General features: G+C 42.1%; 1 protein-coding gene across 1 annotated transcript in view; it reads left to right on the forward strand.

Moving 5' to 3' along the window:
- The window catches only part of irf9 (interferon regulatory factor 9), a 15305-nt gene continuing 2924 nt past the window's right edge, over positions 1 to 12381 (forward strand). The window contains exons 1-9 of the mRNA XM_031742159.2: positions 1 to 131; positions 572 to 647; positions 1978 to 2100; positions 2190 to 2370; positions 8049 to 8179; positions 8490 to 8556; positions 9878 to 9937; positions 10078 to 10467; positions 11720 to 11835. Coding sequence (XP_031598019.1) covers positions 591 to 647; positions 1978 to 2100; positions 2190 to 2370; positions 8049 to 8179; positions 8490 to 8556; positions 9878 to 9937; positions 10078 to 10467; positions 11720 to 11835 — 1125 coding nt within the window. The 5' untranslated portion in view covers positions 1 to 131; positions 572 to 590. The remainder of the gene's footprint in view (positions 132 to 571; positions 648 to 1977; positions 2101 to 2189; positions 2371 to 8048; positions 8180 to 8489; positions 8557 to 9877; positions 9938 to 10077; positions 10468 to 11719; positions 11836 to 12381) is intronic.

Genomic DNA, 12381 nt, shown 5'->3' on the forward strand with positions numbered 1-12381 from the left:
GTCAGACCTGCGGAGGGTTTCTCTAAAACCACGTGACTTCGGGGAAAAGGAGCGCCTTCACAGACTGAGCCGCAGAGCTGAAGAGGAGAAGGCAGTCAGTCCGCAGGCACCGCGGAGGAAACACAACCGAGGTAAACGAAACTTAAATCAACTTCCTTAATTTAACACCTTAGCGTCTATATTTGATTTTTTATAAATATAACATGCGGCGGTGGGAGGATGTTTGCAGCTGCTTTGTTGTTTCCAGTCCAGACTCCATTTAAAAAAGACCTAATTTTAGAAAGTTTTTGTCTTTCTTTTCTTTTTTAATGTGTGTCGGCTCTGTTTAAAGACCCGGCTTGAACACGAGGCTTGAACTTGGCTTTTTACACGAAAGCAAATCGACCTTTATTCATATTTTTGCATATTTCTTATGTCTAATATTGGATGTTTTTGATGTGCTCAGAGTGAAGCTGTGCAATTATTAAAAATGTGAGGCGGGGTGGGTGTAGGAGGGCATGTCGGGGCAGTTGATCGAAGTTGTTTGTGTTGATGTTTTGCCGCTGGCCTTGAAACTTTGCGGTGTTTTCAGCATTTTTAAAGAAGCAGCGATGGCAGCTGGGAGAATGCGTTCCACTCGCAGACTGCGCTCCTGGATCGTCGAACAGGTGTGTGGCTGTGTATGTGTGTGTGCATAAGTGTGAGAGGGTAAGGACAAATGAAAGAGTGTGTGTGTGTGTGGGGGGGGGACAGGGAGAGGAAAGGGGTGATTGAGAGGTCACTAACAAACATATATTCATAACTATGGGGCTGAAAATGACACCAGCAAAAGTTTAACTTTTCTCTTGTTAGAAAATCAGCTGCAATTGCATAATCTGCTTAAGCAAATTGTAGGTCAGCTGTGGAAAAATGCACTTTTCTGTTTCTACTATCATATAAATGTGTTATAGGTGGTTATTGCAACTTTTTGTTTTTATGAAACAGTTTGAACCCTGAATTATTAACTAAAGTCATAAACTGAATATCAGGAAATAACTGATTTTGACTTTAGGCCACAAAATTCTGTGTATTGTGTAGAAGTGATATCAGCTGAGGTTGAGCTCAGCTGCACTTTCAACAAGTTTATATTTTTTAGATTAGTTGGTTAAGAAAAAAACAGATATTGCTCCAATTAAGTGAATGTGTTCTGCTTTTTCTTGTTTTCTGACATATATAAGTGAGATCAGTGCAAGTGCAAGCTTCACTGTAGCTCTAAACACTCAGTTTCAGGCAGTTTCTTCCACTCTTGGAGCTTTATGAGGTCACAGAGAGCAAATCAGGAGAGAGTTAGCCTGGAGAGAGCTAAAACAGCTAGTTTCAGACAGGATGAATTAATGGGGCACATCAAGGCCTGATATGAGATAAATAAGGATTATTCTGAACTGTTAATGATGCAAAGCTACTTTAGTAGAGTCCAGTAATAAAAACGCTCAGTTCAATTTTATTTATATAGTGCCAAATCACAACATCAGTCGCCTCATGTTGGTTATATATGGTTGGTATATTGTAAGGTAAAGACCCCACAATAGTACAGAGACAACGACAAATAAATAAATAACTCCTTTTGAGCAAGCACTTGGCAACAGTGGGAAGAAAAAACTCCCTTTTAACAGGAAGAGCCCCCCACCAGAACCAGGCTGAAGAAGGGGCAGGATCTGCTGTGACTGATTGAGGGTGATGAAGAAGAGACAGGGCAAATTCCGTGACACAAAAAAACCAATACAATTGTCAGATTTGATCATTTCAGAACACTAAAGTTTGCATATTTTTGCTTTAAAGGTGGATGATGTTGTGTTTTCTGCAGTATTAGTCAATCTAAAAGTGTTTTTTCTACAAAGACATGCAGAAGAGGTGGCTGGTTAGCAGCCCTGATTTATGTCTGCAGGTATCCAGGTTCAGGTGAAATTCAGGAAATCTATAAGCTTCTTAAACTTTGCCGTGTTTTTTGGTTTGTTTCAGGTCAGCAGTGGGAAATATCCGGGACTGGTGTGGGATGACGAGGCCAAAACCATGTTCCGCATCCCCTGGAAGCATGCGGGGAAACAGGACTTCCGCAAAGACGAAGATGCTGCGATCTTCAAGGTAGCTCTTGAAATTCTCAAGATTTGCTTTAAATGCCACAAATCCAGTCTGCTTTAAATCTCTGAGATCGCCATCGCTGTTCTCCCCAGGCGTGGGCAGAGTTCAAGGGGAAGCTGACAGACGGGGGCCAGGACAACCCGGCCGCTTGGAAGACCCGTCTGCGCTGCGCCCTCAACAAGAGTCCTGAGTTTAAGGAGGTGATGGACCGAGCCCAGCTGGACATCTCAGAACCATACAAGGTGTACCGCCTGGTCCCCATCAGCGAGCAAGGTGAGACTTGAAGTACCTACTCAGCGCGCTCTGGCTAGGTCGTAGTACAACTTAGTTATACCTCAGCAGCAAAGCATTTGACTTACCTCAAACCTGATAACCTCAATGACAAAATCAGTCTCGCGGTCACACGAAGGTGGTTAAGTCAACCTAAAACTTCCCAGTGGGTCACATGAGGGCACACGAGGCAGGACAGACGTGTGACAGCAATTACAAAAACATACATGTGAAGCCTAGGCGAGGCCTGAATATGCAGTGTAAAGACGCTGAATTCATTAATGTAACCATGGATGTTTTTCTGTAAGAGCTCTGATAGTTGTTGTTCACACTTCACTGGCTCAGATGTCCTCCATCTCAAGACATCTGTATTTCATTAAGAATAACTGCTGTTTAAGATTTATTAGCTCACAGTCTAACACGAACAGCCCGGTTTCACTCCTGATGGCAGAACAATGCAGGCACACCAGCGCACAAGGACCCGTTGTGGTGGGAATTCAAAGCAGCACCATAAATTATACCGCTGCCTTGTTTTACGAAACCAGGAACAAAGTACAATATTTGAAAACTCTCAGTAGGTTTAAGACACAATACAGCCTGAGCAACAAAGCAGGCTGGGAGTGTGCATGAGAGGGAGAGTGTAGCGTGAAAAAGTCTTGTATATATGCTTATGAAGGTCAGTAAGACTGGAAAAGCTGGCAAAAATGTTGAATGTTAAAGTTCTTGGTATCCCTGCTCGATGATGAAAATGAATAGACCTAAACTACTCCTAAATCAATGTGAAGGTTTGGTGAAGGTATTTTTGTAGAGCATGTAAGATAGTTTTATAGTTTTTTCAGAATTATTGAAAATTTTATACAAGATCAGCTGGTAAGCAGCTTAGGCTCCCTGTTTTAGTATAAACTTTGCGTATTTGATATAATCTCTGAGCCATCAGAGTCTTAAGAGGGTCTCTAAGACTACAGACTCTCTACCTACATAATGGGGTCGGGAAGTGGTGACCCTTTTTCTGAGAATTGTTAGGTCACTAAGTGGTGGGTGCTGGTATGCGTTGATCTCTTATCTGGAGCAGGTGTGGTTTGCAGCATATGCTAGCATGGCACTGTGGCCTGGTAATGCCAGAGTCCCACAAATAAGAAGGTTGAAGAACGTTGCAGATATGCAATCACACTGCTTTGAAATATCTGCAACCATTTGAGTCAGTGGTTGATCAAGTCAGTCTGCAATCAGTTTACAACTGTATGGGGTCAAGTTGGCAATTGCACACAAATATCTGTGTTATTGTGTGCAATAGTTTTCTCTCTTGCAAAGAGTCATGTAACAAATAATTTGCCCTCATTGGTGCAGACTGACTCAGTCTGATTGCAGCATGTTGGCAGTCTGTCTGTGTTTATACATTAGGACGGTGATTACGTGGAAACAGCTGTTTCACAGTGATTGCAGTCAGTTGGACTGTTTGTTTGGAGACAGGTTGCCTCCCACCAGGTGATCTGTGCAATCGCCTTGTTATTACAGTAATTAAAAACCCAGAGGTTAAGGTTATTGGAACCTCTGGTCAGCCGATGCCAGATGCAAAAAAATTCAATGCAATCGCCTGGCAACCACCGAGTTTTCCTAGCCACGATGTTCCTGTCCAATTTTCATTTAATGTAACTGAGCCAAAAAGACGTGACCCACCCTTAAAAGAATGTACATCCAGGGTTAAACACAAAGTTAGCACGATAAGCCTCAAATCCTGCTACATAGTATCAGCCTGTGATGATCGTGGCTGGTAAACTGATAGCTCAGTTGCAATGTAGGGCAGACCTGCAAACATTCACACAGTCACATGGTCAGCTTCCCTCTGCCAGGTTGGGTTTTTATCTCAAGATAATGAGCCGCAGCCTTTGTGTCACTTTAGCAGCCAAAAAATAAACTTAATCCTGACCTCTCTGAGTCAGACTGGTGAACTCTAGCACATTTAAAGCAGGTAGTATGGGAATACTTGTAGCTCCTCGGGGTTAGTATTTAGTCATGATGGGGGTTAACCAACAAACCCATTCTGTTTGCAATACACTTTCACAACAGTCTGTTGCATTTAATACAACAGTGGATGTTTGCCTGGCTGCCACTTAAAACTATTCCAGTTATTGATTGAGAAGTAAAAACAGTTCACGTGCTTTGCCACGCCTGTGCATCCTCATTAAACTGTAGGGTGAGATGAGCAACTGCAGGCCGGCGATGTCTCAAAATGCAGCAGCTCTTTTTCTAAGAAACAGAAACCTCAGGAAGCACATGACAACAGTGTCTGTCTCTTCAGGCTGCAGACGCACAGATCCAGCGCGTTGATTGGTTGGTTACATCTCAGAGATCGTGCGAAGATTAAGAAAGATGAACTAAAACTCGTTTCCTCTCACTTTTAGTAAATGCAGGTGGTCAGTTTTTTCTGCTCTTAATGTGGAGGAGCTTTGTAGCTTTTATTCTGAAAGCTACAGTTACCAAGCACTTGACTAACAGCTCTGCCATCAATTCTGCTTTTACAAAGACCTACTTTTTCAGCTTTTCTTTATCATCATAACACCACATAAATACTGCATTAAACAATTACTATTGTACATGAACCAGTCAGAATATTAGGAACACCCAGAAGCCCACCATCACTAACTACAAACTCGATAATTAACGTGAACAAACTGAGAAATTGGATCTAAAAGTTTCCCACGGCTGATGGTAACGTGTTTACAGTTTCGCCCGACTGTTAGCAGGGCTGGCATTGCTGCTGTTGAAAGTTGATGTCAGGTTTATAGCTTAATAGTTCCTCTGTTTGACAGAGTTGAATATTTAATCTGTCAGCAGTACGTCACAGACCATCAGAAATAGTCTGATAAGTTTATCAGCGGCAGCCAGCGAACTTAATGTTATATGTGCTGCAAAAACAGCCTTCAGTTTTCAGCTGGTTTTAGTTACTCGTCCCTGCAAGACTTTTTAAAACTAGCAGAAAAAATTTAATATAATATGATTTTAAATGTCAGAATGAGTGACACTGAAGCAAATTTATGCAAGAACTGAAGGAAGGGTAATCAAATATATGTATCTAGGTTTTCTTTGTTGTTGTGGTCGACATTGTTCTCCATTTTTAAAGGTTTGATTCACTAAAATAATTAAAGTAACCTTTATTTACATCAGAGAAATGAATGTAAACATATTACATATAAACGTGGTTTTAATCGGAGTGTTTATCTGCTGTGGGTGCTGGCCCACTCACAGGATTTCTGTTTGACTTCAGATTAACAGTAGATGAGAAAATGGAGGTTTAACTGCGTTGGGTGTTGCAGAGTAAATGTTGCACAATGTGCCTGCAGAAACTGGTGAACTTTCATCTCTATTAGCGCCCTGTTAGTCTGATCACCACTTCCACCTTTTCTGCAGCGTTAAGCCCTCTCGCCGTTTATTTCTCTCACACGTCTCTTTTTTTTTTCTTTAAGTGGCCGTGCTTTTGGACCCTCTGACTGTTGACCTATTTTCTGCTGTTTTGCCTGTTTAATGTCATAAAAATGCCAAACAAATATGTTAAATGTAGGCCGAAGGGAATTTAAAGCTCTGCCGTGCCCTCTGCTCTTGTTGTGTTGCCGATGTTTGTCTGTTTCCAGGGAGAAATACCTGGATTCTTGTGTGGATTTATGACCATCTTTTCTTCTGATAATCTCCTGCACTTTGGTCTTTGCATGAACTTTATCTGTATTTAAGTTATTTTTTAGCTCTGCTGTGCCTTATCGTTTCTTTAAATAAAAAAAATGATAATAAAAAATAAATATATTTTAAAACATCTGCTTTTGATTTTAAGCCCCCCAAAAAATCATCAGTAACTTTCTTTCCAGATGTCTGACTTCTTTTATAAAATTCATACTTGGACCTTAAAGTTATTAGTTATATATTTTAACTGTTTAAACAGTTCCTCTGCTGCTTAACCAGGTTCAGATTAATTACTTTTACTTCCTTTAACCTTCACTTAACAGCAAGTTAAAACACTTTGAATTTACATCTGTTTTGTAAGATTGCTCCGGGTCAGGATAAGGTGCATTAACTTTGCGTATTTCACTTTGATAGCAGGAGAAACCGAAGCGCAGCTGTCAGAAACATGCAAATTCTGCACAGTACCACCGCGCTGCTAAATACTGATTCAGTTACTGCTATCGGGGCTGCTGTTCACAGGTGTTTTCGATAAACGGTCAGTTTGTCAGTCGGGTTGGTCCCCGAGATTTACAAAAAGAGACATGAATGTGGCAGCTGGGGCTCAGGAGGCACAGTGGGTATCTCTGTTATTTGGGAGGTCTGCAATTTGATGCCTGGGTCCTCCAGCCTGCACGTTAAAGTCATCTGGGGTGATATACTGACACTTGATTCCTGAATTATGCTTCAGCGGGAAATCTATGCCACAACTTGATGCACACTTTGATAGGAATGTAACCACATGTCGGGTCGATGCAGCGAAGGATTAAAAGGTGTCTAAATCAAGCTTGAGTTGCCTCTGAGGCATCAAAAAAAGCACTTGTGTGAAAGGGTGTAGTAGAAACGGCACCAATCAATATACCACACAGTCCTCAGGAAATATGTGAGATTGCCAAAATAAAATCCCCCAGTTATTTAATCCCCCAGTTAAGTATCAATCCTTGCAGGATTTAGGCTAAATAACATTTTATGTTAAATGTGCATCCTGGCTATTAAGTAGCTGTACTTTTTTTCATCATTTTCTTCTACAGAGCTACTAATATAAGGCTTCAATTCAATTCAATTCAATTTTATTTATATAGCGCCAAATCACTACAAAAGTCGCCTCAAGGCGCTTCATAGGTAGAACTTAGAACTTCTTTCTAAGTATTTTCCTTCTCCATCCATCTCCATCTCTGTCATGTCTCTGATTTATAAATTAACAGTGACCAGGCCAGGCTTCTACCCTGAAGTGTCTCTTCCTGCAGCCCGTTGTAGCCACAGTTATGTACATTATGCTCATGCGTGCAATGACCAGAGCCAGTGATTTATGACTTAAGAGTAATTAATCATTTGATCATTACACTTTTTCACTTATAAAATTTCTAAATATTCACTTCACGGCACTAGGACCAGTGGAAAAACAAAGCCCGACATTTGGGAAGCTCAAACCATCGAATGCTTCCCCATGAACCAATTAAGGTGGCACCCTGGTGACATAACACGGGGAAGTACTGACAAAAACACAATATAACTGATTTAAATGTCAGTAAATAAAACAGTAAATCTGTTTTGTGTCTTTTCTTCATTTTCTCAGCATGAGACTTTGTAAAACTAGATTTTGTGGTTCGCTTAAAGGTTTGCAGAAGACCAGCGCGACTCACTTTGCATTATTGTCGTATTTTAAAGCTGCTATAAAAATAAACTGTCTGTGCATCACCATTCAGAGGTCAAAGTACGAACATGACGGAGCCTGACGGAGTTTATCTTTGGTTATTATTTTGGTAATTACATGGAAAATAAAATAAACGTCTGCAGAGCTGTTTGTTTGCTAGTTCTAGTGAGGACATTTGCCTTAATCAAAGACTTTTTATTTAACCGAATGAGTAAAATTCTAGCAGAAGCAACGGGACCGAAGAGAACTAAAACGGGTCAAAAGTAAACAGCTGATTGTTTTCAGCTGCTTCACGAGTGTTTCCTCTGTGTGTGTTTAGGTGTGGTGATGCCTGAAAAGAAGAGCAGAGAAAAAGCCTCCAGGAGGTCGAAAAGGAGGAGAAGCGATTCAGACAGCGACGACGCCAGTGACGACAAACAGATAAAGAGGGAAGAAGCCACGTCTCAGCTGGTGAGTTTTTCAGGATGTGGGGCGTATGCCGAGTCATTTCAGCCTCATTATTTGCTCCGAGATAGGAGAGCATCTGATAGCAGCACAAAATCCTGCAGTATCAAACTCTGTTTTCCAATTCTGTGTAGTTTGAATTATAGATGTTGGTATAATGGACTGCTTCCCGCCTGCTGGAGCTCAGCTAATTTGAGCATCTGAGAGGCAAATTAACAGTGACTTAAAAGCTGCAGCAGCATAAACAGCATAATTAAAGTGAAGCGAATTCAAGTTCATAAATACTGATTAAAAAAAAATCTTGTCTGATTCTCAGTCTGTTGAGGAAAGCCCCGTCCAGACGGAGGAGGCCACTCGGTGCACCACCTTCATTCAGACGGACTGTGAGTTTAACTGTCTTTGTAATCTGAGTATTTCTTCGTAATCTGTAGTTTTTCTTGTGAATAGAGTTAGCGATGGGAGGGGGAGTATCCTGTGATTTTTCCCTCACATTTGTTCTCTTTTCCATCTAAAAGAAGTTGAATCGTGATCTCCAGCTTCCTCAAACATGAACAATGAGCTAATTCTTCATTTGACACTGCCGAAGAGTTCGCCTCTAGCCCACACTTTTAAAATATTTTCTTGGAAACTTGTTTACACCACTGAAAAAAGGCATTTTTTGTCATTCGTAAATCAAAATTTTAGGTTATTGATTCCAAATTTGGACTTAATGACCTGAAATGCCCTCTGCAGCACGGTGGCACGGTGGTTAACACTGTTGCCGCATAGCAAGAAGGTCCTCAGTTCAATTCAGGCCGGGGTCTTTCTGTGAGGAGTTTGCATGGGTTCTCCCCGGGTACTCCGGCTTCCTCCCACAGTCCAAAGACATGCATTTAGTGGGGATAGGTTATTTGATCAGTCTAAATTGCCCATAGGTGTGAATGTGAGTGCGGATGGTTGTTTGTCTCTGTGTGTTAGCCCTGCGACAGACTGGCGACCTGTCCTCTCGCCCTATGACAGCTGGGATAGGCTCCAGCACCCCCCGCGACCCGGAAAAGGTTAAGCGCAAGCGAATTGATGGATAACCTGAAATTTCAAGTTCTTTCTTAATTTTATCAGTAGTTTGAGAGACACGAAACTTTGACTTACGACTGGCAAAAAATTGCTTTAAAGTTTTTTTTCACAGGTGGAAATAAGTTTCCATATTTCACACTTTAAGAAAACATTGCTTTGAGTTTGGCGGAGGATCTAAAAGTTAAGACAAAGTGACAAATTTCCTTTCTGTTTGAGTCCGTTTTTTCCTGTGATCCTGCGAGGCTGCAGTCACTGGTCAGTCTTTGCTTTGTAAAAATCATGTTTGCACTTCGAGGACGAGCAGGTCTGTCGCTGCCTCTGAAATCAGGTCATGTCCGAGGAGAAATCTGATCGCTGACCTTGGGTCGGGTAATTTTATTTATATGCCACATGTCAAAGCACGTATACAGGTGTCAGTGTGCTTAAAACTAAAAGCATAAAAACCTGTGTAGGTCTGCTGTGCCTTAAGGCAATAAAAACTAAACAAACTTTACAAAGAAGTAAAATACAAGCCTGCACACACACATTGAGAAGCAAATGGATTACTGCAGTGTAACCTTGTGTTCTTATTTCATCATGTGTTTACATTTCAACTAACAAATCAAAGCGACCAAAAGAAGCTGCTGATGTAATTGTTTTGTGTCCCTTCAGCGGTCGATGAGATCAGGTTGGACGTGCGGATTGAGGAGAGTGTGACCGCTCCTGTAGGAGGTAATAAAGCATTTACAGCTGAGCAGGCTGTGATATGCAGGGTTCACAGTCATGAACCCAGACGTGACCTGCTGTGAAAACACTGAGTGTGTTTTTGTTGGCTCGAGAAGATAACGACTCCTCTGTCTCCATCTCTACAGCCCAGGACTCCTTCAATGTGGCAGTTTACTATTTAGGACAGGAGGTGCTCAAACGTCAGATTCAGGGCACTGATGTGCGGGTAACGTACCTGCCCTCCTCGCTTATTCCCCCCACGCCAGCCGTCCTCAAAGGCAGGTTCCCACGCATCCTGCTACCTGAGCCGCCCTCCACGTTGCCAGCCGGTCCGGAGCTGCAGGCCCTCTTCACCCTGCTCCCCTTCATGGAGAAAGGGGTGGTGCTGACCTCCACTCCGCAGGGAGTTTACGGCAAGAGGTTCTGCCAGGGGCGGGTGTTCTGGACGGGGCCACACACGACCATGCCGGACCTACACAAGATGGAGAGGAACACGGAGCCGGTGCTCCTTTTCAATAAAGAAATCTTCAAGCAACGTAAGTCAGAAATGAGCACGCTGATATTTGTTAACAGCACTGCCAGATGCTGTAGAACAAATTATCACACAGATGTTGTCACAGCAAGAGCTTGAATGTCTGCGCAGTGTAGCTAATATGTACTCTGCAGGAAAAAAGGAACTTACCAGGACTTTAGTCAAAATATGTCATTAGTTTTTTGAATTAGGGTTTATAAACTGAAGTATCACAGACTCATTGCCATCACTGTTTTATGAACTAAGTGTGTTTTTGCCACCAAAACATCGTTTGGCGCCAGTCTGCAGCTGTGATTGAATAACTGACGGCATAGCCAGGATCATTTTGCTCTAATGCACTGCTGACATGGTTAGCTCACGGTAGATAATAACACTGCTATCAAATTGCCTGCCATATTTCTTGTTAATGGACAAAACCGTTGCCTGGTGCTTGTCTGGGCAGCAGTCTAACCAGAGATGCCTGCATCTTCCTCTTCCTGTCCAGCTCTCCTTTGAGGAAATGCAGAAGCCTTTCAAACACAGCAGATGCACATAATCTCTGCAGCATGTCATCCTCCCATTTGGACACATGCCATACCCAGCAGCAGCTTTAGTCTGACCCCGGGAGAACACAGTTTACGTGTCTCCAACACAGCTTTGTTATTAAACTAGGAGTCTTCAGGATGTTTTATTTTGAAAAGTTGCTGATTCAGTTCTGGGTTTGACTTGTCGTACTACTTACCTGCTCTGTGCAGCTTGACCTGACTACAGGAAAAAATAAAAAACATTTAAAAAAGTGAAGTGGAGGGCTGCTCCTGAACGGTGTTACAGGCTGGTAGGTCCATGGGAATAAGTGTCTCCCAAATAACTCAGATGAAGCCAGCTCATAGCGATAGGTGAGGGTAGGAATGCAGGTCGAGCAGTAAATCAGCAGCTTTCCCTTCATTCTCAGCTCTTTCTTTATCGTAGCAGGCCATCAATCCTTCCACACTTGGAAACACAATACGCATGTTCATTATACATCTGGCAGCGCTGTTTAAGACTGAAAAATCAATGTTAAGTTGTTAAGTACATATTATTTTTTAATTTTAGTTTTAGTGATAATAAGGTCTAATCTTCAGAAAAAATCTTGTTTTTGGTTGAAATTGTCCATCTGGAATTTTGATTTTAAATGTCATGTGCAAAGATTCAGTCATTCACTGTAGGGCTGTTTTTTGCCCTGAGCTGATCACTTACATGAAGTGCTAATAACCCCCCCTTCCCTCCTCAATCGTCAGAGTTGGACCACTTCCGTTCAAATGGCGGCGAGCCTCCCCAGTGTGGCTTCACCCTGTGTTTTGGAGAAGAGCTGAGTAACTCAGAGGACCCTTCCAAAAAGCTGATCATTGTTCAGGTAAACCACGCAAACTCAGCAGTACTTTTTTCTGTGGTGGGGATTTACCAGGGAATTTCTGGTAAACCACACACTGCCTGGATTATTGAAAACTGTAACTAGAGAAAAGTTTCTATTCTTTGTCCTTTAATTGTCGCCAGTATTCATTTTTCTACATGAGTTTCCTTTAAATCATCCTTCAGGTGCTGGGATTGTTACTCACATGTGAATTTAGTGACACCTAACTTATTTATTCTTCTGTAACAACCTGTGCTTAACTGGTGCCCTCTTCCCTGCTCTCCTTTTTGTGATTTGTTAAAGTGGACTTGCACACTCCTCATCCAAAAGCTCAGGGTTCACACTGCTCTGAATGCCCCACTTTTGGCTCTTTGTGATGTCAGAGAGGGGCTAGCCCTCATAACTGATTATATCAGGCACAGAAATCCCACCCACATGCTGTTCAAACCTTCTGCTTGTGAGGGGAAGCTAATCCGCTGAAAGGGAAGCGTTAAAACTAGTTTTCAAATTCATTTTAGGGACCTTTAAATGTGGAGAAATCCGCAGCTC

The sequence above is a fragment of the Oreochromis aureus genome, linkage group 9 (genome assembly GCF_013358895.1).
Source record: "Oreochromis aureus strain Israel breed Guangdong linkage group 9, ZZ_aureus, whole genome shotgun sequence".
Taxonomy (NCBI): Eukaryota; Metazoa; Chordata; class Actinopteri; order Cichliformes; family Cichlidae; genus Oreochromis; species Oreochromis aureus.